This window comes from Centruroides vittatus, unplaced genomic scaffold, assembly GCF_030686945.1.
Source record: "Centruroides vittatus isolate TY-2023 unplaced genomic scaffold, ASM3068694v2 contig_392, whole genome shotgun sequence".
Classification (NCBI taxonomy): Eukaryota; Metazoa; Arthropoda; class Arachnida; order Scorpiones; family Buthidae; genus Centruroides; species Centruroides vittatus.
Window position 1 is genome coordinate 1,793,089 of NW_027122208.1, and position 27,645 is coordinate 1,820,733.

The following is a 27,645-nucleotide window of genomic DNA, read 5'->3' on the forward strand; positions in this document are numbered from 1 at the left end:
GGGATGAGGAAGGGAGGACTGTGAGAGCAATCAGAGAAATTGCTTCCAAAAATGGCAAAATTGAGACATCCTGTACAGACCCAGGACAGATGATTGCTTTGGTGATAGTTGAGGAGAATCCTTCCTCTGCCAAAAATCAGAAGGGACTGCTGCAGTGCAGTAACCTGCCCAGAAGTGGGCAAGTAGATAGAGAACATCTCTGAGGTGCTGGCAGCTCTGTTAGGCAAGACTAATAACTGCTGTCAAAAGACAGTAGGTTCTGCCATCTAGCCCCTTTTTACCAAGATGACTTTGCTAGTGATGAGGCAGGAGTGCGAGCTAAGTGCTCTATGCACCGAAGTGAGAGCTTTACTAGCTCTAGGTGAGAGGAAGGTGGCCACGTCCCACCGACCGATCCAAAGGTCCAGCAGAGCAGAAAAAGAAAGTCCTGCAACAGTGAAAAAGGGGACATATGTACAGGTAGCACATGGTCCCCCAAAGCCGAACTGGGAGCCTTCTGCTCCTTTATTGGAACATGTTCTCCTTGTGTATCCGAAGGATGGAAAGGAGAGCAGTGATGCGGTTCGTGACTATGTGAAAAAGAACATCAACCCTGCCAAATGAAAGGTAGGGGTGAAGAATGTCTGCCGGGTAAGGAGGAATAGTGTCCTGATTGAGGTCACATCCTGTAAGGACGACGAAGTACTCCAAAAGGAGTGGATAGAAAGGACAGTGCTGAGTGAGGTGGTCGTTTGTCGGCTTCCGAAGAAGTGCCATTCTAGAGTAATTATTTATGATGTCCAAGACTTTGATTTATTTAAATCAGTGGTTCCCAAAGTGGATGCTACTGCCCCCCTGTAGGCAGTGAGTAAATCTAGGGGGCAAAAAGAAGCAAATGGGTGGCAGGGGGTGTTGGAAGCAGGGTACTCAATGGTGAGGGTTGGAGTCACTGACAACTTTTCCCTTTCCTCTGGTAAAATGGGTAAGAAGAAGTGGTCCATAGAAAAGTTTTTCTAAGAATATTTCCAAGCCTTTCTCACACAAGGGAAAATGGGTTAGGGAGCATTGGGGTATGGTTGGGAGAGTTGTTATGGAACCAAGGGGAAAGTGGCTCAAAAAAGTTTGGGAATCACTGATTTTAATGAATGACTAAGGACTGAACATTTAACAAGAAGATTCAAACTTTAAGTCCTTGCCAAGTCCTTGTTATTGTTCAAGTGAAAAAGTAGTTTAAAAAAATCACATTGGTTTAAAATGTGATATGTACACACACACACACAAAGACAAAAGAACAATTTTTTTAACATTCTGCAAGTTGTTTTTTAAGTTACATTCTTAGCTTTAATAAAATGTTTTCCAAAAGTTTTTGTAAAAATTAGATTATAAGTTACATATTGTGTTGATTAAAACTATAAAAGTATTTCAAAATGTGTTTTAATTATTATTCCTAGAATTTTCTATAATTTGTTAATTTTTGTAATTCCTTACCCTCTCAGTCTAGACATGACAAATTATCAAGTTTCTGCTGTACTTGGTACATTCAAAATTGTCAAAGTAAACTTCTAAAATACTGTAGAATAACTGTTTATAAATCATAAAATAAGAATTTAATAATTTGAGGTTAAAGTTAGAAGAAATTTTTATCTTTAATATTTTAACAAGTACTGTACAACAATACAACAATGTTAATATAATGTAATAGTCATTAGTAAATGAAATATACAATATTGTGCTATTATGTCATTGAAGCAATGCATGCTAAGAATAACCAAGAGAAATCACAAAAGAATAGAGTGGATTAGGCAGAAAACCCAACTAACTGATGTGATATCCACGGAGAATCGAGACCCAAAGGACGTCTAAACTTAAGATGGAACTATGACATAGGGAAACAAGCAGGCACAACATGTGGAGAGAAGCAAATGGTAGGCAAACATGGGCACAAATGGAGGATGATTATGTAAGGGAGGCTACACCATAATTTGAAATTGTAGAATAAGCTGATGATGATGATGTAATAGCATATAGCAGGGGTGGCCAGACTCTTTAGAACTTGAGCCATATATTGAAAACAGAATTCGTTGAAGAGCCGCATATACATATATACATATTTTTCCACAGCAATTCATTTAAATATTTATAAAAAAAAACAACACTTTAGCTATTATTTCATTTTATATTATGTTTTATAATACAATATAATTTTTTTTAATAATAAATAAATTATAATTGCCGTATTAAGTAGCATAATCTAAATTTAAAAACCAAAAAATGCTAAAACGTTTCCTAGTTTCAATTGTCAATAAGGAAATATAAATTTCAAAACTATTAACGTTATAGAAATTGTTATTCATTATATATTCATTTTTAATGTTGATTTGGATAAATAAGCATTATAATTGTTCTTTTCTATTAATGTTTTTACGTATTATGATATTTAATAAATATTACATTTATTTTTCAATAAATAATGTATAACGTTGCCATATTTTGACTTTTTTATTTCAAACAATATATTATTTATTTTATATTATCCAGGAATCATACATAAAAAATAATAAAAGCAAAATTAAAATAAAAACAAATTTAGTATAAATTTAAGTATCTTGCAGTGAGCCACAAGTATACTAGAAAAGAGCCGCATGTGGCTCAAGAGCCACAGTTTGGCCACCGTGGGCATATGGTATTGTGTAGGGATGATAAATAAAAAATACAACTGCTTGTTTCAGAAAACCAAAACTATTTTTTATTAAATGTTTTTAGGTCTCATATCAGGCCATATTCAGTATATATGTAAATTGGATTTGGAACAGATTTTATTAACTTTTCCATATCTAATTTATATATATGCTGAAGATGGTTTGAAACAAGTCTGGAAAATGTTTCATGATAAATATTTTAGCAGCTTCCTTAAACAAAGCATTGGTTTTCTTTTATGTTTGACTTACTATCAGGGTGCCAACTTTGTCACACTTCCATGCTTAATAAAGATAAATCGTCATTAAAACCACAATATTAATCCCACAGATTTAATACAATACTGTATATCAGACATATACAGTATTGTATTAAATTTAATAATTTGGATGAATGCAAACCTAGATTAATTAATAGGTTATTAACTTATAAGGCAAACTGTCAAGATATTATCAAGCAAAACTGCTTAGAATCTATCTAATAAAAATAATAACAATGTACTGTACAGTACCTGTAATTCTATTACAAAATGATTTTTGAGGCAATAAAGACACCTTGATATTCCAGCAAATTGACTTTATTTAAATTTTGTTATATTCTATATCTTGGATTTGTGATCTGAAGATGGTCATTAAATGATGGTTAAAAATGTTTGTTCAATTAAACTAAATAAAGTGAATTTGTTAGGATTGGAAATATTAAGGTGTGTTTCTCTATTGAATTCTTTGTTTCTATTTTGTTGTGTATGCATTGATTTTAGAATTATTTAGATGAATAGAAATATTTTTGATGAAAATAATTCTACTTTTGTGCAAAATAATAATGAATAATAGCAATTTTTCCAAGTAAAACATTATTTGATTAGGAAAATTTTAAAGTTAGAAATCTTAACATTGTAAGTAAGTTTAGTCTTTTTTTAATGTCATGTTCTAAATCTAGTTTTCAGATGCTTTGTAATGCTTTCAAAACATTACTTAAGCCATGTTCTCTTGCCCAATTTTTTACTTAATTATTATTAAAAAGATACATGTGCATATGTTGTGATTATTATGATGAAGTAATTTATCATTCCTTAATAAATTATAAAATAAAAAATAAATGTTTATACAGCTAAATTATTAAATTATAAGAGTTATTTAATTTATAATGCAAATTCAATGGAATAAATTGTTTTAATAGAGATATTGATTTTTATTTTATAATAAAATAATTTTAGTAAAAATTGTTTTAAAAATTTTCAAAGTACTTATTCATTAAAATAAATAAATATTATTATATTGAAATGCATGATGGAATTCATGAAGGTTATATGTCTAATGCAGTGATGTAATGTAAATATCAAAATATGATTATTTAGAAAATGAAAGTATTTTATTTTTTTAATGAGTTGTTAAACCAAAAGATTAAGCAACAATTATAATTATTTTCACCAAATATTGCATAAAATATGTTCCTTATTTATGAAATTATGAAATGTATAAGGTGGACTAATGAGATAATAGAATCAAGATAACAAATTATGAATAAGACAATGCTGTGGAAACTGGTTAATTCAATATACTTGGGACCAAAAAATTTTGTCTTTTGAGCTAAAAAGTTTCAAGTTATCCAGGTATTGACTCCCTCCCAAAAGAAGTAAATTTCCACTGTCATTGTTGTGCAGCAGAATTCAATATTTGGTGTTTAAACACAGTTAGTAGGTCTGTGGTCATACTTCATACTAATTAATTTATACCTTAAATTTCAGAGTAAAGGAAAATAAACAAAAACATTTATTTTATCAAACACAGTTTCATACAATAGGAAGCCCTGTAGCTCTAGCAATTTTTCTGGAGCTCCTGAGAAAAAAGAAAAGCAAAATACCAAAGAAAAATTTACATGATTATTACATAATAAATATTTGCATATACTAAGTATGATAAAAACACAGAAGACTATAATAGGCTATATGTAAAGAGGAATCAACTGTGATTGTTACATAATCGATGATATATTGCTTATTTACAAAAAAGTCATCTAAAGTGAATTACCACATTACTCTTAACACATTTGATGCGAATGAAGTCACTGAGATGTTCAAATGATACAAGGATGTGATTAATAGCTCTAAAGTCCAATTCAATGCCAAAAGCTTGCTGAAGAATTTCCTAATCATTTTGATCAGCTCTGCTTGCCACAACTTCCAATTCTCCATTGTCTTGATTCTGTTGGTTTTGTCCACAAAAGCCAGCTTTAGCAAAACAATTTCATATTTTGTCTACTGGAACATTGATTGAACAAGAATTTTCCCAAAAAAGTACACAAGTTTTTTAGTGTATACAAAAGTGATTTTATTTGCAACAAAACTATATATAATTTTTACAGTTTTGTTCCAAATAAAATAACTTTTATAAAAATATGATTGAAAAAAATTAAAATGTATGATATACTTAAACTCAAAAATTAAAAATTGATTAATCTAAACAGTAACTTCTACTTGGAAAGCTGATGCTAAACTAAAATAGTTTAAAAACATTTTTAAAAGAATTATATATATAACTACAGGTATACCTTGCCTTCTGTCTGTAATTGGTTCCAGGATAGGTGACGTAAGTCAAATTTTCTTGTGTAGTTACAGTGGAAAATGTCAATAAAGAGCACTTAAGACCACTAAATAAGACGATAACACAGAAACACAGATGTTTTCATGTTTTGTTCTCTAGGATTTATGATGATTATATTAACATTTACTGTAATTGTACATATTTTAATATGATTTTATGTCCTTTTAATGCTTTTCTAGTGATATTACGACTTCAATATTTGTGGCGGACGGGTTGTAAAGTCGAATAAAATAACTTAAACTTGATTTTTATTTTTTCATATACTTCTTTGACAAATGATGTATAATTGAGAACGATGTAACTCGAAACGACGTAACTTGAGGTATACCTGTATTAACCAATTAACCGATCATCCACTGTATTATATATATATACATATATATACACAATGCAATTAATTACTTCTGAAAAATCCTGAAGAAGAGAGAAAAGCAATCGACATTAGACAGATTCTTTAACCCCCATAAATGGAAAAAACATGACTAATAAAAATGCAAGACTGTGTATATATGCATTTTTATTATTACATATAAATAAACGTAGTAAGAAAGTATATATTTTTTATTTTTTTGGGGTCTCCAGAATGAATTAATCAAATTCTCATAAAAACCTATGGTAAATTGATAATAGGTTAACAAACAGTTCGGATAGCAAACAGTCTTGGAATGGATTATGTTCGTTAACCGATCATCCACTGTGTATGTATATATATATATATATACACAGTGGGTGATCGGTTAACTTATAAATGCATGAACGCAGTGTGGAAGAAGTTATGGCTGAAAGTATCCAAAAATTCTCAGCAAGAACCTATTGCTGTATCATTAGGTTGACCAAACTGTCAACCTTATATAGGTACAGGTACAGCAGGACTAGGAGATATAGATGAGTAGGATATTGATAAGTAACTGCAGTTTCTGTTGAGTCTTACCAATGATGACCTTCAAGAACTGACAGAATAAGGAATTCATGTAGAACTGGAAAATAGAGATTCTGAAAACGAAGAACCCAAGATTTCCTTAGTAAAAGTTTGGTAACAATAACCGAAATTGTTGATCAAATTGTAGCGAATGATCCAGATTTTGGAAGGAGTGCAAAAGTAAAATGAGACGTTTTGGATGTAACCTCCTGCTACCGACATTTGCTTAAGGAAAGAAAAAGAAAGCAACAAGTGAAGCTGCACGACTTTATCAGAAAAACAAAAATTTCAGAAGATACAGGACCTTTGTCAGAAAAGATAAACTTTACATGATAAGATTAAAGATAAACTTCTCTGTGCATATGTTTGTGTTATTTAACATATATTATTATGCAAATTAATATAAAAATAACTTAAAGTAAAAATATGTTTATTTTTGATCTTGTGTTCCTCTTTCCCTATTTACTACTATGTATGAAAGTGACCTTGTTTAATGCTGTTTCGTTTAGTGCTTTGTCGTCTAGGAACATATCCCCTGCATTAAGCAAGGTTTTACTGTAGTTGTGTGTGTGAATTCAACATTTTTGATAACTGCTTTATAAAAAATATTTAACTAATTGATCCTACTACATGCTTAAGTTATATAGAATAAGTTTTTTAAATTAAAGGAAAACTGAATTGTATTGATATATCTGTAATGCTACTCTGTTAGGTAAAAGTAATGTTTATAAAAGTTCATAATGTTATAATTAAATTAATTTGTAAATTTTTACTTTTTCTGAACTTATTGTTACAGTACAGTGGTACAGAAATTGTTTGCATTATTATTATTATTAAATTTTTTTTTCAGGAAAAGCAACTAAACTTAAACAAGCCAAAGAAGAAGCCCAAAGAGAAATTGAAAGGATAAGAGAAGAAAGAGAGAGAGAATTTAAAAAATATGAAGAAAAGGTTAGTTATGTTTTATGTAGTTTATTATGTTCGAGTATCTAATGTTTACTGTATAAATATAATAATAAAACTTTGTAGTGTTTGTGGCCATGTTAATTTCAAGTTATATTCTATTTCTTACTTTAAGAAACATGATGTATACATTTTAATGTATATACGTTGCAGTCAAAACCAGTTTTTAGTTAGAATGCATTTTAACTAGTCTAAACTAGTTTATACTGGATGTGTTTGTTATAACTAGAACTTACTGCTAGTCAAAAATGAATTTGAGTTAAAACTAGTTTTAACTAGACAAAACGGGTTTTAACAAAGACATCCAGTATAAACTAGTTTCAACTATTTTTCGTGAATACTCAGGATATATTTTCTTCATAATTGAAGTTTAGACTATTTACAAAAAATATTTTTGAGTCTATTATAATCCTTTTTACACCACCACAGAAGTAACAGTTAACATGGTTTTTGAAAAAATTACTTCTTAAAAACAAAGGCAAAAAATAGGTAAAAAATTCACCATGTTAAAAACGATTAAGTGTCAGCCTGTTATTGTAGGATCTGACACTTTTACATTAAAAAACATGAATTCTTCTCACCATATTCTCCTTATCTGTTTTAAAACTGCTTCTGTTGGTAGATACGAGTTTTCCTACTTCATTTGCATATGGTTACAATTTTTTGTGAATACTCAGGATACATTTTCCTTTGTTTTTAAGAAGTAATTTCTTCAAAAATTATGTTAACTGTTACTTCTGTGGTGGTGTAAAAAGGATTAAAAGATAGACTCAAAAATATTATTTTTTGTAAATAGTGTAAACTTCAATTATGAAGAAAACTAGTTTCAACTAATGATGCAACGAATATTCGGTTACTATTCGGTATTTGGTCTGTTTTTCGCTATTCGGCAGAATACCAAATATTTAATCACTATTCGGCCGAATACTGAATACCTAAAAACAGGAGTAATACCCTATTCACACTGTACATTTTAAGCGGGATTAAGATTTAAGCAGAATTAAATTAAGTCACATTGTCTAAAACAAGATTAACTACTTGTTCACACTAGGTAATTAAAGCGGATTATTCGCTTAGCTCTCGAGTGGGTGTACTCAATATTACATTTTAAATAAAATCAAACTTTTGCTTATTTTTCATAAATCATCATAAATTAATTTATATTTAGTAATTTAAATTATAAATAACTTATTTAATTAAAGAGCATAAGACGTTAGTTAGGAATTATTAACATTTATTATCAGTGATGTCATTGTCGTTGGCAGCACGATTCTCTCAATGTTTATATCACTTTAGCGATAGAACTGTGATAAGAATGGATTTTTGACAGAAATTTATATATATTTTTTTTTCGTAAACAATAAATTTATATTATCATTTAAACTTCTTGTACCAAAGCAGCATATACATACTAACAGAGAAGAGTATCGTTTGTTCGAACATTTGTACCTGTACATCTGCTTCCGCCATTATTTTTGAACTTGTGGTGGACCTCGTGGAAAGCTTGAAGCGACTTAAGCTCCTTTGAGAAAGTGATTTAAGCTGAGCCGGTTGTTGGTAGTTAAACTGGTTTAATGTTAAGTCAGTTCCGTTCATATTTCATACCTTAAGCTGGCTTAAAATGTACAGTGTGAATAGGGTATAAGAAATAACAAAAACACAGTAAATTAATCATTTGGTATTTAGATTTAACGTTATTGGGTTAGCGTTGTTTGTTTATATTTATAACTTATAACCTGCACAAAATAAAAAAACAAAATAATATTAGTCACACGTATTCACAATTTATAATTACAAAGATCAGCACCTATTCATTCGAGAATCGTCATACATCTGAGGGTCTGACCCTGCCTATCCTTCTTTTTAAGCGCTCGTCTTTGCTCTTCCCTTTCTCTTTCCTCTATCGCTCTAGTCCACGTTTGCCTATACATACATCATAATGTGCGCGCACAATACTTTCGATTCGTCACTTTTCCATCATAGATTTCCCATTTTACAATTACGTGACTCATAGCCTGGTGATAATGGAGAAAAGAGACAGATAGGACGTCGGTATAAGTCACAGTTACGATTTCACAGATTCGAGACAGCTTGGTAGCCTGAACGGCCCCAGGCTTTTGCCCGTGCATACTAAGTGATTTTCATTACAAGCATTTAGCTTTCCAAAGTCTATGAGAACAATTATTTGGCATTGATGGCCGCAAATTTCGTGCCAATAAGCTGCCTTGACTTATTTGATTATGTTATCAACTCAATTTCATATTTATTTTTACATTTTCACTTTGCGGTCCTTCTCTGTTCTTTTTTCCATTATTTACATGTGTAGGTCATTTCATTGTTATTCATATTTAATATCATCATTTATCAGATACTGCCGTGACGCTCTTGTCCGTCCGCTACAACTGTCGAGAATTAACGTGATTGGCGAAGCGTAGTGACAGCGGGCCAATAGAGAGCAGGGTCCTTGCCATAATGCGGTTTGCATGCCAATTTTCGTACATGCGTTAATCAAGCCGAATATTTGGCTATTCGGCACTATTCGTTGCAACACTTTCAACTAGTTACACGTAGTTACAGTAAAACACGTCCTAATTAAAAACTGGTTTTGACTGCAACATATACATAACAGCCAGGAAAATAAAAACCTTGGAATTTTTTTCACATTTCTTGATGTTTCAGGGTCTCAAGTTCAAAAATGTAAAAATCTTGGGGAGGGGGTAATTTTTTGACTGACTGTCATACTTTCTCTCTCTGTTATGTTTATGTTCCTTTATTGAAGGATTATTTTTGTATGACTTTAATATTACTGATGTTGCTTTAGTGTTAATATTGCTGACATGGTTTTGTGAGTTTCCTTAAAAATGTTCTTATAGTGTTTGATTATTTTTGTAACACTTTAGTTAATATTGCCAACATGGGTCTGTGTTTTCTTCAAAAATGTTCCTATAGTGTATGATTAATTTCATATTGCTTTAATTAATGTTAATAACACAGATGTGTGACCAATATTTTCAATAAATATTGTATTAAATAATACAAATGTTTTAATCCCAATCATCACTTTACTTATTTCCCCCAAACATATTTATATAGCTAAAACTAGTTTTATCTAAAATCCAAACATGTACAGCAGTAAATTCTAGTTATAACTAGGAAATTCTAGATGTAACAAAGACATCCAGTATAAACTAGTTTCAACTAGTTAAAATGCATCCTAACTAAAAACTGGTTTTGACTGCAACATATATATTATTTATTTAAAATAATGCAGTGTAATTAAAAAATTATCATAGTATAATTTCTGTTTTAATCCTAAAAGCTTATATATTATGAAATAAGAAATTAAAACTTAATTAAATAAGGTACATGTTTTTTCCTTTTATGCGTTGCAATCACATCATTCCTAAAAGGATAGCTCAGAATGGTTTTTGTGATATCTTTTGTATACTAGAAAACTTTGAAATTTTTTATTAGTTATGAAATTTTTCATTAATTATTATATTAAAGTCCTAATAATTTAAAGAAATGAAATAATAATATTATTGTGAAATTACTTAAATTTATCTATAGAAAATAATAATATAGCTGTTTGCATTGCTGATTTACTGATAAAATTTCCACTCAAAATCATGAAATAGATGATGTCATCATTACAGGCAGATAAGATTTGATTAAGTTAGATTTCATCATTATGAAACCTATTTGTATCTATGTATTAGAAGCATATTAATGACAAAATGTCAAAACTTTCTAAGAAAAATTTTCCAGAAAATGGAAAAATTTGCTTAATGTACTGTAATTTGTGCAAGATAATGATCTATGCTTTCATATATTCTGTAGAAAGTTTCTGAAATGGAAATAAAACCTTTTCATAATTAGTGCCATCATTTTAAATGTATGTACTTACATTCATTGTAGAAATAATGGTATTTGATTTCTTTAAAATTTTAAGTTTGATTTTATTTTGTGATTTCTACAAGGCTCAGTTTGAAATAAATTTTGTTTGTAAGGATGAGAGATGCAAATGAAGCTTATTTGAATTTATCACAAAAAGAAATCATGACTATGTTGATTGAATTGACTTCTCTTAAAGAGCAGTAAAACTTTTTTCTGTGTGATTGATAATTGATAAGAGCCTAATGTTTGATTAGATATGTATTGATATTAAATGAGTAATAAAAAGTAAAAGTATAATAAACACACATAAAAATGTTTGAAAAAATCTTTATTTTATTTTAAAAATATGTATATAAATATACTGCTTTTGTCCCAAAAGTTCTCAGATTGAGCAGTTTTAATGGTGGTGGAAAGCCTTAAAACAGCTCTGGAACTCCTTTTCCTTAATGAGTTAACATGTAAGTTACGTGTACACAGTCCATTGAATGTTGTTCCTCTACATTGTTGAAATGTCTGCCTTTCACAGATTGCTTTAGAAAGGATAAAAAAGAAAGTCACAGGGTCAGATGAGTAGCAGTAAGGAAGGACTGGTAAAGTTCAAGGTGATAGTAGCAGACAATCTTGTAGTTAGTACTGCAGAACATTGGCATGCACATGTCTAACCTAAGGACACATTCTTTATACATGATACCTCTCTCATCCAAAAAATGCAATCAGGATTGTCTGTTTTTGATGGCTGCCTGAGGGTTTTCTTCAACAGTGCTGATCCAAGGTTACACCTCTTGGCATTTTGTTCTTTGTGTTGTATTGGTAGCACCAGGTCTACTGATATATGCAGTTAAAACACTAGACTTCTGCTTGTACCACTAAAAATAGGATAAGCTGCAGAAAGAAGGTTGGTAGCACTAGGTGTCATCTGCTGCAATGATTGGGTGCAGTAGCATGGGGTCATTATTGGAAGTTTCCAGGAGATTGTGCAAATTCTGACACATTCAATATTTTACTTAGGTTCCACAGAACTTAGCTCCTAAGTAAACATGCATTGAATTTTTATTTCTGCAAGTACTTTGTTAGGATGGTATTACACAAGGTTTTTGAAATGTCCACTTTTTTCACTAACAGTTGCATCACCGTTTATCAATTTTCAACCAAACACTGCTTCATATTCTTCACAACTTTGTCAATAAATGTTGTCGATTGTCTTCCAGATTTTTATTGTGGTGGATATTCTATCTCCCTTCTTGGAAATGCCTATGCCATTCAAAGACTGCATTTCTCCATTGGGTCTCATATCCATATGTTACTTATAGCAGTTGTCATGTTTTAGAGGCAGTTTTTCCTAATTGCACTCATAAGTTAATCTTGATTCTTTGTTCCTCCATCTCAGTTATAACTGAGCATAAACATTTGTATGCACATTTGTATTGCTTCTAACTCTTCCAGCATACCAGAAACATTTGACTTTGTTGCAACTTCTTTACCCATTTATGAAGCCTTGTAAAATATGGTATGGTCTAAAGCAGGGATGGGCAACCTTTTTCTATGTAAGGGCCAGGGCTGGATTAACCCACTTTCAGACCATAGACATTTTCTTCTTACCGGGTCCCCTTTCTCTCCCACAAGAAATAGAGCACACAAAAAATATAAAACAATAAATAAAACAAAACTAAATAATGTAAAAAACTAAAGCAAATCTTAAATTTTTATTAATAAAAAAAATTGAAATTTATTTTATTAAATGTCTGACAAAAGTTGTTATACATTAACAATATTATCTTAAAATATTAATTGTTTAATTTAACCTTTTGGTTAATATTTAAATAATATAATATTTTACCCATGAAAGGTAAATTGAATAATTAAAAAGATAATTTAAATAAAAGCCAAGATAGTTTAAAAAAGTAAGTATATAAATATGAATAAACTTAGTTTACTTTTCTGAATTTTTAAATAATCTTATTTACAAGTCTTTTCGAAATAGACAGTTTGACCGGGCTCTTTAAAAAACCGGGCCCTAGACATTTGTCTCATTTGTCTATGTGATGATCTAGCCCTGGTAAGGGCTGCATTTCAAAACTTTTGAACTAATGCAAGCTGCATACGAGAGAAAAGAGGAAAAAAAATGCCAGCAAATCACAATTATTTATTTTATATATAATTATAAATTAGCATAGGTATACTTAATTTAGCTTTTGGAACTGATGTAAACATAATATACCAGAAATATTTGATTAAATATTAGCCACTGCATGTTTTAAATTCATTTCAATATGTCTATCAGCCAGTTTCTTGTTTTAATTTTTACTAAATTCATTGCAGAAAAACTATTCACATACATAAGTTATAGAAAAGTAGTGTTTGAATTTTTGCTGCATACTTCTTTAAGCTGGGAAATTGATATAATTACACATTTTTTATACAACGTGTGGCACAAAAAATATGGGTTACGAGTTGCCCATCTCTGGTCTAAAGGAACATGCTGGGTGGAAAAATTTCCAAGAAAATAACTGTCTGAGAACTTTTGGGACAAGTATTGGAAAGTCTCTGTTACAGAAAATTTCTTAATTATAAAATTTATTTTAATGTATGATACTGAAAAATATAACATAGTATTAGACACCAACCAATGCCGAATTCTATCAGGCTAGACATGGCTGTATTACTAAATAAATAATGCAACCAATTTGGCACTAGAGGAAGGTGTTAGGCACCATCTCTTAACAACTTTGATAATTATAATTTTTAATTAATTACCGTATATTTCTGCAGATAAGACGAGGTATAAATTTTTGTCAAAGTTTTATAGTTTTAGCATATATCTGTCATATAAGATGACCCCCAAACTATCAATGGCCTCCTATGAATTTAGTTTAGATCAGCAATCGTCATCTGAATAATAATACTGTATAGCGTTTTTGTACAGAACTCGGGAATTAAAGTTTAAATTCAATAATGAATTTTCCAAGGTATACAAACAAAAAGTTTGAGTCCTTTTTTCTATTTTCTTCCTTTATTCCGGTCAGGAACCACTTTTTGGAAAAAAGTTTTTGAAAAAAGACTCGAACTTTTTGTTTGTATACCTTGGAAAATTCATTATTGAATTTAAACTTTAATTCCTGAGTTCTGTACAAATATGTAAATTTTTGTGTGATTACTCGAATCCGCCAGAGGGCCCGCAGCTAAAAACGATTATATAACACGGGTGCTATTGTGGAAGATTAACAGTTTTTAATGTTTTGTAAGCGCCGTAGCCTACAGAAACAGGTCGGCGCCGAAGATCATTTTTAATTGTGTTGTGAATCGTCTAATGGTATTTTGTTCGTTATTTTAGAAGTTTTTTTGACTTCATGTCGCCAGCTGCAAAGTGGTTCCTGACCGGAATAAAGGAAGAAAATAGAAAAAAGGACTCGAACTTTTTGTTTGTATACCTTGGAAAATTCATTATTGAACTGTATAGTGTATACGGAATTATGTCCTATTTGTAATTTTTTGAATAAACAAATTTTATTTTCTGCCTTGCTATTGTTGCAAATGTTCATACTGATTCAGGCATTCAGGTAATGCCCTTGACTATTCACAAAAACGTTGTATGGGTTATTCTATTTTGTGGACATGCTCTACCCTCTACCAGTAAATAATTATGGTTTGTCCATTTTTTAATAATGGTTTTAATTTATATAAAGTTCAATCTGATTTTTTTGTATCTGTCCTATAAGATGACCCCGGATTTTGGGGACCTTTTTTTATGGTTCAACTATCGTCTTATCTGTGGAAATATACAGTAATTTAAATAATTTAGAACTACTAGAAGAAAAAATCGGCCCAGAGCAGGACTCTAACCCATGACTCCTGCTTACCATGCAGATCCATTGCCAGTTACGCTATCCAGACCTCCAATACGGTACAATACAATACAATATCTTTATTTGAATGTACTGTACATGGTACAATACCAGCTCTGCAGATCATAGCTGGTTAGGTATACAAGATGTTACAAAGAAATCAGATATTTACAAAATAGAAACAGTTTACAATGGGTTAGAATGTTAGAAATATCAAATTGTGACAATGACTATTATGTACAATGATAAAATATAGTGATTAACAACAATACAATAAGTAGGATACAATGAGCGATATAACATAGAAAACAATGAAATATATACAGGTAAAAGCAAGCTGGTGCAGGTGGCAGAATGTGCATAGATGGTTGAAGTCAGGTGGTGTTGGGCTATTGCCTCAGACAAGGAACTTTGCTGATCTTACAGTACTTATTGATTAGGTCTTGAAATAGCTCATAGTTATGCCTCTTGAGAAGGTACCTATGCCCCTCCTGCCAGACATCTCCACTTGCTTCAACTGATGTCTTAAGGTAGTGCCTCTCGTTTTCTAGGCTTGCACAGGCAAAAATGTAATGCTCAATACTGTCCAGTACATTACAGATAAGGCAGAGGTTGGTATGATAAAGGTTGAAGCGGCAAAGATATGTATTAAAACTCCTGTGGCCAGTCAGGAACTGGGTAAGGAAATGGTTGATATGTATTCAGTCACTGTGAAGATAGTCCTCAATAATAGGAATAAATTTAAAAATAATGTGACTATGGTTTTTGGTCCAGATGATTTTCCATTTGTCAATAAGATCCTGTTTCAGTTTGTTCTTGATGTACCTTATAGGGGTTTTAGTATACTCAAGATGTAGATCCATGTTCTGGGCTGCCAATTTGGCAAGTTCGTCAGCCCTTTCATTCCCCACTGTTCTAATGTGCACTTTGATCCAATTGAAATAATATATTTAATTATTTGAAGACATAGTCCTTCCCAAATAAGGAATCGCCATTTATTAGCTCTGTGTTCCAGGCAATACATTTTTGGCTATTGACCTTTCTTTTTAGGATACTGGCTACCAGTAGTCCTAAAGTAGGCCTAAAAAGAAAGGTCAGTCACCAAGAATGTATTGTCTGGAATACAAAGCTAATACATGAAATAATATATATTAGAGATGCACACGACTTCCTTTATAATGTAGTGAGCAATTGAGTGGTAAGCTGAATTGCTCCATTATGCATCCAATCTGGCACTAGAGGGAGTGCCAAAATGGATGCATAATTTATTTAGTAATATAGCCGTGTCTAGCCCGATAGGAATTCGGCATTGGTTGGTGTCTAGCTTTATAGTATATCGGGTTTAGCGATGTTGTTTGTTTATAAAATAGTGTATCAAAATATATTTGAAAAGTTTTGGAAAAATATAGACTTTTGCTTTAATACTTACTTTAGATTAAATAGACACACATACATACAAGCTTATCACACCAGTAAATGAGATTAGTTTACAAAATCTTTAATGAATAAGGTGTTAACTTTATTAGTAAAACTCTACAATAAATTATAGTTCATTTTAACGTGTCTATAATATAGAACACTCAAAATGCATTTCAGACTTAATAGGCCCCTCTTCAGTCGCTGTTCATACTTAAATATAAAGTATAAAATTATACAAATCATAAAAACATATTAAAAAGCCATTAGTTTGTTGTGAATAAATTATCTCGGCAACATAAGGTGTGTTTGGATAGTCCGTTAAAACGCCATTGTAAACATGACAAATTCACAATTATCACAGGTGTAATAGTTACACAATCATCACTTCTTGGCCTTGGGAACAAATAAACACTTAACTCGAACTAGCTGAATTATCTTACCACACAACAAAATACACACAGGGACTAATACTATGCACTACTACATACTACTAATTCACTGGTGTGATAAGTCTGTACGTATGTGTCTATTTGATCTACACTGACAAGTAAGTAGTTAGAAGTACTACGTAGTGTTAGAAGACGGAACAAATAAAGACACTGTTTCAAAATTAATAATAGACTTTTATTGTTAAAATTTATTGCAAAGTGTTTTAAAAATTAGATAATTTTGTCACCCAATTTTACTATGTAAGTTTTTAATTTTTAGCATATGGGATCTCGAGAAGATATAGCTACTAAAATTGAAGCCGACACCCGTATCAGGATAGAAATGATGAATAAAGCTATGAATGTTAACAAAGACAAAGTCATCGAACATCTTCTGACATTAGTTTGTGATATCAAACCAGATGTACACCGTAATCTTAAATTAACAAATGTTCCTCAATAACAGTTATATTATTATTATTTTATCTGTTATTGAAGTTAAGACTTAATGGTATTTACTCATGTGTAAAATTTATCATATAATATAGAAAGAAATATATAATATTATAAATGTAACTGGTTAATTATAATGAGGACATTCCATAATGTTTCCGTTTTATATATTTTTGTGTATAAACAAAAGAACTAGAATTTGTTAGCTTATATTGAATTCTAAATGTCTGTTAAAATGTAAAAAAAAAAAAAAATACATTATTGGAAAGTAATTTCATGTGTTTAAATGAAATAGAACATTGTACGTGGTAAAATTAATAAGAGAAACATATTTAAAACATGCTGAATATTGTTTTAAAGTGTATATTTAAATAGTTATGAAACAAAATTTCATTTAAGTTATATTTGATTTGTCAAATTGGGAGCTTGACTATCCCAAAATTTAGAAAGTAAAAAAGGTGGAATTTATTGATTTATTTTCTTAAAATTTATGTACTGATTTATGTTACAATTAAAGAATTTTTCAGTTCTCTCAAATATTTGTCCACGTTTATTTATGTGATTAATAGCACAAAACATTATTACATCTGTTTCATTGAGGATAATTATTAACAATTACATTTTCAATTGTCTTCCATATTCAATATAAATTTTTGAATGTGAAAAATACAATTTTCCCATTGGCTTGTTATGTCAGTAGCAACTTCTTTTCTCCACAAGTGGAAGTAAGAATATGGATGAATTCGTACAGTAGAAATCTGCATTAAGAGTGAAATCTGGTTAAAAGTAATGATTATATATCTAATAGCATAAAAAATAATTACGAATTTCCAAAATATAAAAAGTGCAAAGTATATAATGTTACAATAATAAATCAATACTAATCAACACCAGAGTGAAGTTATATGTACACTCAAACCTGTTTTTGTGCATTTTTTTTTATTTGTGTGATGATTTTTGTGCAATATACCAATTTGATTGAAATTCATATACTGCACAAAAAAAATCACACAAAACAAATCACACAAAACAGGTTTGATTGTACCTCAAAACCTGTTACAATGATAATTGGCTTTCAGCCCTCAATACAACTATTTAGTATTTTACCATATTTTCCTATTTGCTAAGTGTTTCAATATACATTAGCAATAGTTTTTACATTACAAATATTTTCTGTTATTGTAAAACATTTTTATTAGCAACAGTTATTTAATCACTTGACCATCTGCCATATGGCAAAAGCTATGAAATAACACACATTATACATTCAATTTAACTTGTGTTAGTATGGCCTTCCCATATTAAAACTATGATAGCCAGATATTTATATACATTAAGATAAAGTATTGAATATATAATAATAATCTGCTAAAAATATTTTAACATTCAAAACATTAAGTTCAAAATAGTAAAATTTAACTTACAGGAATTAGCTGATATGAACTAAAAATTTTTTTTTCCAATCTTTGAATATAACCACTCCAGAAAGAAGCCCAAATCATTACTAATCAGAGGATGAAGGTTTTATCGAGTTATATTTTTACTAATTATATATACAAATTATGTAGCATTAGTTGTCATCTTGTATTGAAATTAATTAAAATTTAATACAATAGAGTACAAATAGCGTAGGCGTGGCCAAACCTTGTTTCAATAGGAGCCATAAAATGCTCATCAGAAATACATGAGAGTTGCATTATCTAAATTACTTATATTACACACTATAGTTATCACGTTACTGGTACTATGACATTTTATATTTGTAACTGGCAATACATCTGCACAGTAAGCAGGAGATGAGCAATTCGATCCACTGCTCAGAGGCACTGTCAACCAAACCATTCGCACTAGATTGCACGAAGTTGGGCTCCACGCTCGGCAACTAGCCAATTAACTGGTCGACGTGGGCCGTATCCTGGTGTGGTGTCGTCGTCATCGCAACTACACCACTGAATGGCGTCGGGCAGAGCCGGCCCTACCATAGGGCGAACAGAGCAGCCGCTCCAGGCGCTGACCTAGGGAGCGTCTCAGTGGTAAAGAAAATTAAAGAAAAATTTTTTTTTCACTTTTCGATACTTTGATTGCCAGCGTGTGGCCAGTATGTGAATGACCTTTTCTGTTGAGATGCGCGCGGGTCGAGTGCGTGGGCGGAGTTCCACCCCCGCTCAGTTACATCACAGTGTTTCCGCCACAGGCGCTGCCAGGGCCGGATTTACCAATCCAGGGGCCCTGGGCACAAATTCGGTGGGGATCCCCCCTTTAAGAGTAGGCAAATTTGATGATTTAGAGAATTTACACAAAATATTGTACTTTCAATTAGATTTCAACTAAGAAGTTGTAAATTTCATTTAAAAATAAGGTTATTGTAAACATATATTTTATTGTGTAAAACTAATTATTTTAATTTAACTGAAAAATACCTATGTGAAATTTTTTCCCGAAATTTTCCGATGTTTCATAGACTTTTTCTCGGGTTTGGTTTTCTCTGCCTGTTGCCCTCATGATTAGGCCACACTAGGCTGTCGCGGTAATAGAAAAGTTTTAGTTTTGTGGGGGCCCTGGGCACAGGCTCCAAATGCCCTTATGTAAATCCGGCCCTGGGCGCTGCCGTGTTAGTTGGCGAGTCCATTTCGAAGCGCCAGCACTGCCGAGCGTGTTCCCGCGCTTTCTGCGCGAATTTCACTTGTCAGCTGACGTGTGAGTAAGTAGTATTTTATTCGTTAAGATATTCTTTCATACTTTACAGAAATACCTATGAGATGTACTGTACCTAATTTGTATTATAAAGGGTGTCCAAAATTTACGCAAGATTTGAATTAAATAGAAAAAAACAGTTTTTTTTAAATTGTAATTTCTTTATTGAATCATAGAGTACTGTACAGTACCTTAGGTCGACTCTTGCAGAAGACAAGCTTTCTGATCTAGCCTTGCTGTCCATTGAAAATGATATAGCTCAGACATTATCGTATGAGGAGATCATAAAAAAATTGCAAATGCAAAAGTGCGTAAGCAGCGATTTAATTAAAACTTGTTCTCCTGGTGATTTAAGTAGTTTATTATTGTTGTTATTATTAGGAGCCTGTAGCCTGAATAGTTAAGAATTTTATAAGTACCAGTACCAAAATTGATAATGCTTATTGATCTTGTCAATGAATATTGACTGAATTTTCATTTACTAGTTAGTAAAATAATACCAATGAGTGATCTCATTATAAAAATAATATTTGTGATAAAGAAATGTACCTTAATCCTATATATATATATATATATATATATATATATTTTCATTTTATAAGAACTGTTCATATAACTGCTGTGAGGAGTGCAGTGCCAACGAGTATGGCTGTTTTCAGTCGAAAACTTAGACAGATACTTAATTAAGATGTCCAGATCTTCCAAGTTACTTGCATGCATTACTTGAGACCGAGCGAGAAAAGCGAAAGCAGAGAAAAGATTGGACAAAAGCATCGAAAAATACAGAAAGAAGAAAAAGGCATTAGCAAATATAATAAGTAATACGCCGCCACAATCGAATGATGAGTCAGCCGCAATCCCTTCAGTGAGAAGACAAGTAGGAAGAAAACAACTTCGGAAAGATAGAGCAAAAGCATACCGAAAAATAAAAAACAGGAAGAAACTATAGTTCAAATGAAACGAAAAATTGAGTCTTTAATAAAAAGACTTCAAACAAGAAATGCAAAAAAGCAACCTGTACCTACAACTCCTAACAGCAGCGTTGATGCTTTAATTAAAGGCATTCACATATCTCCTGAAGTACGCAAAAGCCTTTTGTTTAGCGAAGTATTGAATACGCTTTCTAGTCTTTTTAACGTAAGGTCGGTAGAACGTATGGATGTTTTTGTGCCTTCGATAGAATCTCCTGTTGCCGAAGAGCCCATGGTTACAGATAATTTGGAAGACCATTTGAAATTTAAAGAGACACACAACACTTATAAAACTATTTACAACTCATCTTCGTCATCTGATGACGAAGATTTAATGGCAATTTCTGTTCGTCAGCAAATTAAAGAAAAATACATTGGTGTTGAAGCAAGGTACTGTACGTCTCATGGTCAAGAAAACATACAACCAAATTTGATATCCTCTGGGACATTCTTGTTGTCGGAACGAAGTGACGACTAATACTTGACTTCATGCATTCCTTGTCAACATTATAACTTTAGAATGAGTTGTCCGATCTTGATAAAATTTTCTAGGACGACTCACCATCACTCAAGGATGAACCGATTAAAATTTCAACTCTCAAAAATGATCCATTTTTGTAGAACTGGAGATAGGGGTCAAAACGAAGATCGCGTTTTTCTTCAGTATGGATCGTTTTTGAGAGTTGAAGTTTTAATCAGTTCATCCTCGAGTGATGGTGAGTCGTCGTAGAAAATTTCATCAAGATCGGACAACTCATTCTAGAGTTATAATGTTAACAAGGAATGCATGAAGTCAAGTGTCCTGCATGCACGTGTAGAAGCGTCATCTAGTGGTCGGAAAATATGACAAGCATTAAAACGGTAATTTTGAAGGGTAAATGTTATCGCTAACTAGATACACAACAGGTTTTCTTTTTAAAACGTGGAGCAGCAGCGATCAATATTGATGGCTTTACGATCCATTCTCTCCTTCGTCTTCCTATTGTTAGTACGAAATTTCGATCTCTAAATGGAGAAGCTGTACAGAGATTCCAGATTGAGATGAAGTCGCTCAAATTCGTCATCATCGATGAAATGTCAATGATTGGTGCAAGAATGCTTTACATGATCGGGAGAATATTGAAGGAGATAAATTCTGGGAAATATGAGCCGTTTGATGGATTCTTTATCTATTTGGTGATTTTCGTCAGCTTCCTCCTGTTAAAGATATTCCTCTCTACTCGAGTGTTTTTACAATGTAAAGTCCCAACAAGGTGGGGACCTTGTTGGGACATTACATTTCATTCGCATTTGATTCTTTTGAGAAGTTCATTGAACTTAGTAATTCTCATAGATAAAATAGCGCAGATAGTTCCTTCACAGATATCTTACGTCATCTTGCTTCGGGTGATTTCTCTGATACAGATCTGAACATTCTGACGACAAGAAATCGAGCCTATTTATCCAGAGATGAACTCGATCAGTTCCAAACGGCAGTAGAGCTATATCCAACAAACGAGCGAGTTAAATAAAGTAACGAAGACTACTTGCAGTCAACTGGATGCCCTCTCGCTTATACAGCATCTGAAAACACTGCAGATATTGCCCCGCCTTCGTCCAAAGATGACTTAGCTCTTCGTCTCTCCAAGTATTTGAATCTCTCAGTTAATGCCAGAATCATACCGAGAGTCAACTTACGGGTGCAAGGAGGTGTCGTCAATGGTTCACTAGGAACTACATTATATATGCTCCTAATGCTCGCCCTCCAGCTCTTCTTCTTTCTTTTAGTGGGATTCGATAGCTATCGGGAACCTTTCATCTATGGTAATCTGTTTCCAATAATCCCCATAACACGCTCTTCGAACGATGGCAGTATATTGCGATCTCGTAGACAGTTTCCCCTTACCTTAGCATACTCGATGACTATACATAAATCACAGGATCTTCCAAACAACTCTTCCAAAAATCAAAATAGATATAGGGGAAAAAGAGTCAGCTATCGGTTTTACCTATGTTACATTGAGTCGAGTGAAAAAAATAACTGGCTCAGTATTTTTAAAGAGTTACAATAAAAATGGCTACGAGTCAATCTGTAAATCCAAGGCCCGTAGTGATAGCCAAAATTTCGTGAGACGTTGACATAGCAATTAATTAATGGCTTATTCTTACCTTATATTTGTACCTTTAAATGATCCAATAGAAATCAAATATATTGTTGAGAACGAATGATTCTTTGTTTCTTTTTTCCCTCATAATCTAGAAAATAAAGGTGCGAGCAGCTTCGTTCCGACTACACGCTGATACAGCGTTACTTAGCTAGTTTAGGTCACATTGTCTAAACGTTTTAGTAACTACCGGCAGTTACCGGTAAAACCGGTTACAATTTCCAAATGCGCTCTAGGAAGGTAGAACCTATTGAACTACTTGCCTGACGTCGCTTATGTACGGATATTCGCAGTGGCAGCACACTAAAGTGCCGCGGCACAGTGGTTGAGAATCACTGACGTAGAGACTAGTCGCCAGTCTTGGTGAATACTGTATTTTTGTAATCGCTATTTAACCGCATCACCCAAGCGGCCGGATGGCCGAGCGGTCAAGGTAACAGCCTACCGCTCTGGGGGACCCGGGATCGAATCCGAACGGGTCGAATAATCCCCAGGAATTTTTCGGGGGTGGTCCGTTCGGATATGTCGAGCCCCGTCCCTCACCACCCGGTCGCCCCATTGTGGGCCTGGCCGAACCCATAATGGGCCTTCTAAAAGAGGCCCTCTTAGTGCCCACAGGGCGGAAAGAGTTAAAAAAAAAAAAAAAAAAAACGCATTACCCGCCCGTATATAAGCTTTAGACATTTAATAAATTCTTTGTTTATTGTTAAACCTGTCAAACTGTCTTTATATTTTCGTAAAGACACCTGTCGACTTACCGACGCGCGCCCCACTCGTTTTTGCCCTCCTAGCCATCCGAAACGACAACGTGAGCGGACTGTTGCCGAGTAAGTGGTTCCTAGGGATAACCCCTGAAACCCGCTATTTCTCACATAATAAATGATATACCTTCATGGCCAACAAAATTAATAGATGCTATTATTGACCATGTTCTTAAAAACAAACCAAAAAGTATTAGGAATATAGAGAATTTCAAATCGGTGTATAAAGACAGAGATGAACTGTATTACAAAGGACTTTCTTATGATCATTTGTACAGAAATAAATCAAATAAAATTATGGAAAAGAGAGATTGGCTGATATTTTCAGAAAGAAGCAAAAGTGTTTACTGCTACCCTCACAAATTCTTTTCAACATTACAGTCTAAAATAATAATTGGTTTGCAAACTTGGAGATTAATTTCAGTTATTTTATCGGACCACGAAGTTTCAAAAGAACATATATCGGCCATATAACATTAAAAACACATTTAATCGAGTTTTTTACAAAACAAACTATTCGAAAAAGTAATATTTATAGATATTTGCAATTCAGGGATGTAAAGAAATCTTTTATAGTGTAATTACCGTATACACCGTCATAATTTTATCTTAGAGGAATCCAATTTGATTGTGGTCGAACTCAAATTTCTTTAAGTTGTCTCGGGAAACTAAAGAGACCAAATTCATATACTAGTAACTCACTAAGTAAGGACAACAATAATGTCGAGACGACACAACGCCAGAGGGGAGTTCGAGAACAAACGATGACTCTATTTCTTCGTTCCATGATTTGTCGCCGGGGATGAAGAAAACAGATCGTTCGTCATTACATAGGGATGTGTTGCTGAAGTCTTTCAAGTGGCAGAATTTGAAGGAAGAGACAACGAATAGAACAATAGAAGGGACGGCGCCGTGGGTCTCGACGAGAGAAAGTGAATCACTTTTCGACTGGACTGCGGAAAGAGAAGGTGTGAAAAGGAAGCGATCTCGACCGAAGTGGATAAGTTAGCAGCAGAAGAAAAGGAAAGGATACGACGGGAGAGTGAGAGATTCACCGAGAACACGGGAAGCCTATAAAAATCAAACAGGACTCAAGAGCGGTATCTCACCAAAGTATTTCAATCTTCGTCTATTTTTATCTGCACGTATATATTTGTTCTTCCCCTTAGTTATAAGTAGAATAAGTTTAGTTTTAAGATCTGCACGCGTATAATTTGTCGGGTTCCGTTGTGAGTGCGCTCTTTCGACTGTAAAAAGTCTTTCTTTGTAAAGTTGGGATCAATAAAGAACTTGTTTCTGTTTTTTCTGGCGAGAATAAAATCGTAGCTTTGTTAAAAGTAACGTGTTTCGATTATTATTTTGTGTCGGTCTGTTCGCGGAAACCGTTACACCTCGTCACGAATCCTCACAGGAGGATGCACACTTGTGCGCGCGACAGGGAAAAGGGGTGTCGCAAACGCATCTTGGCCGCGCGGCAATCCGCTTACATTTCGGCGCATGCGTTCAGTATTTAAGATGGCGAACGATACCGACACTGCCGCTATCCACGTGTTTACAAATTTTTTTTTGTGCGGCTTGCTTTATTTACCTAGAAGGTTTTGCCGAAAATTTTGAGGATATACTATAGATTACTCCCTATGGTATTTCGGGATTTTGAGTATATATCCGAACTCGGGAACCGAGACGAGTTCAACGATACTCTACTTTTGGACCGGAGGCAAAAAATAAGAAAGTTATCATACTTTTTTCGGCGATCGCGCGATGATCGGGAATCGCGTCGCTCTCTCCGCTAAGCCTATCGCGTGTTTAAAATCGTCTACCTCAAAATCATCCATAACTAGACCTAGTGAATTACGAGATTGGATACATCAGTGGATCGAACAGGATTTGCCTGGAGTGTAAGTATAAGTTTAAGCCTATGGGCAACTGCAGCCTCGGAATACACGAGAAACATCACCTAGGTTATGAACAGGGGTATACTATAGATTACTCCCTATGGAATTTCGTGTGTTTGGGTATATATCTGAACTCGGGACCGAGACGAGTTCAATGATACTCTACTTTTGGACTGGAGACGAAAAATAAAAAAGTTATCATACTTTTTTCCGGCGATCGCGCGATGATAGGGAGTCGCGTCGCTCTCCGCTAAGTCGGCCTCGCTATCGCGATCGGGAGTCCCGTCGCTTGCCGTTAAAATTGCCTTTAGTAGACGTTTCCCCCTTTTTTACTTTGTTCAAGAACTACCGTGAATCGATCACTAGTTTAGCACATGGCGGCGAGTGGTGGCGCCCATACGAGAGGTCAGTCGGGCCGCCATAAGTAACATTAACCGAAATGGCGATCGCGCGATGATCGGAAGTCGCGTCGCTCTCTCCGCTCTCGTATCGCGTGTTTAACGCTCCGGGAGATAGCCGTAGTCCGACGTCACGGTTTGCAGACTTTACCGCAAGATGGCAATACTAGCAACTACGGTGCCGTCTGCATGAGAGCATTAAAAAAGTATGGTAAGTGAAAAAGTATGATAACTTTTATTTTTCGTCTCCGGTTCAAAAGTAGAGTACCGTTGAACTCGTCTCGGTCCCCCGACTTCAAATATATACTCAAAGTCCCGAAATTCCGTAGGTGGTAATCTATAGTACAGCCAGAATACTATTTCGGAGTAATATTCGGTTATTTTGTTCTTTGAATTAAATTACACATGATTATTTGTGTTAAATTTATTATCCTTTCCTCTTTAATCTGACGTTACTTATCTCTGTTATCCGCGTCAAACTTTCCGCCATTAAAACGCCACGTGATTGTATTTTCTCACGTGACTACCAGACGAACTGTTATTGGCTGATAGAAACGAGTTCTGGCGGCGGCGCCGCAAAAGATAGAATTGGGAGCGTTTGTTGATTGACGCAACGAGGTTCTTAACCTGTTTGGTTAATTCCGAAACTTGGTTCTCCAGGCTACAGATTGCGACGGGACCTTGTGCGGGGGAGACCAATTCCATGATTTTGTCGGCCAGTTGTTGAAGTTTCTCGTTTGATACGGCCAAGATGGCTTGTATATTGTGTGGTAATCTCGAAAGCCAGAGGTATTTTAAGAGATCTTCGCTAAAATGAATACCAGCTAAATCGCGCATCCGCGTTAACAGGAAGGATGGACATTGGTGTCCTAGCTCCAACCCTTGGAAGTAGCATTTGGATTTTGGAAGACTCCCTCTCCGAGTAGATGTCTATAAGACGAGCCTTTAGAGTAACGAAATTATTCTGGTAAGGTGGGTTCAGAACTAAATCGTGTACCGAATTTAAAATTGCGAGCTCTACGACGTGTTTGAATTTTGTGTCGTCAACGGTTATGTCCGTGATGGAAAATTGAGCTTCTAGTTGCGCGAACCATAAGCTAGGGTTGTTCTTCCCAAAACGGTAGGGGTCTGATTGCGACGCGTGTTATATGAGGGTGATCGTCGTGGTTTGAGCGTAGTTGTGGCAGTCCGAAGAAGGGTATAAGTAAATGACGTGTTTCGCGCACAGTTCAGCACGTAGCGAGAGAACACAGAAGGATGGCACATACAATACCTTTCCGTTGAACAGTTGACCGTCGACAAAAATGCTCGTGGTTACACTTTTTGAAGGTCTAGATGAATGAGTAGACGTTTCGAGGGAGATGAAAGTCTAACGTTTGCATCCGATGCAAATAGATGAAATTTTCCCGGCGTACTGTAGTTTCTTCATCGGATAGAGGGCACCGTAAACCACGCTCGGGTCACCAGTTTGTAGCGCTAATTCGTATGTAATTACCTTACAATACAGTATCAGGCTGCAGACGAAATAATTCGAAAACTTTATGTTACATAGGTTACGATGCTACGCTACCGGGTGAACATA

The 27,645-nt window shown here is 33.6% G+C and overlaps 1 protein-coding gene across 2 annotated transcripts in view; it reads left to right on the forward strand.

Annotated features, from left to right (window-relative positions):
• The window catches only part of LOC136975998 (V-type proton ATPase subunit G-like), a 99,743-nt gene that overhangs the window by 13,986 nt on the left and 58,112 nt on the right, over window positions 1-27,645 (forward strand). Inside the window, exons 2-3 of one of the 2 annotated variants that reach the window (XR_010880857.1) lie at window positions 7,049-7,149; window positions 17,028-17,726. Coding sequence is in view for 1 of the 2 variants with exons in the window: in XM_067271201.1 (XP_067127302.1) it covers window positions 7,049-7,149; window positions 17,028-17,210 (284 nt within the window). In the remaining variant the exon portion in view is untranslated. Of the gene's footprint in view, window positions 1-7,048; window positions 7,150-17,027; window positions 17,738-27,645 lie in introns of those variants that run through there. The other variant, XM_067271201.1, reaches the window with a different exon arrangement.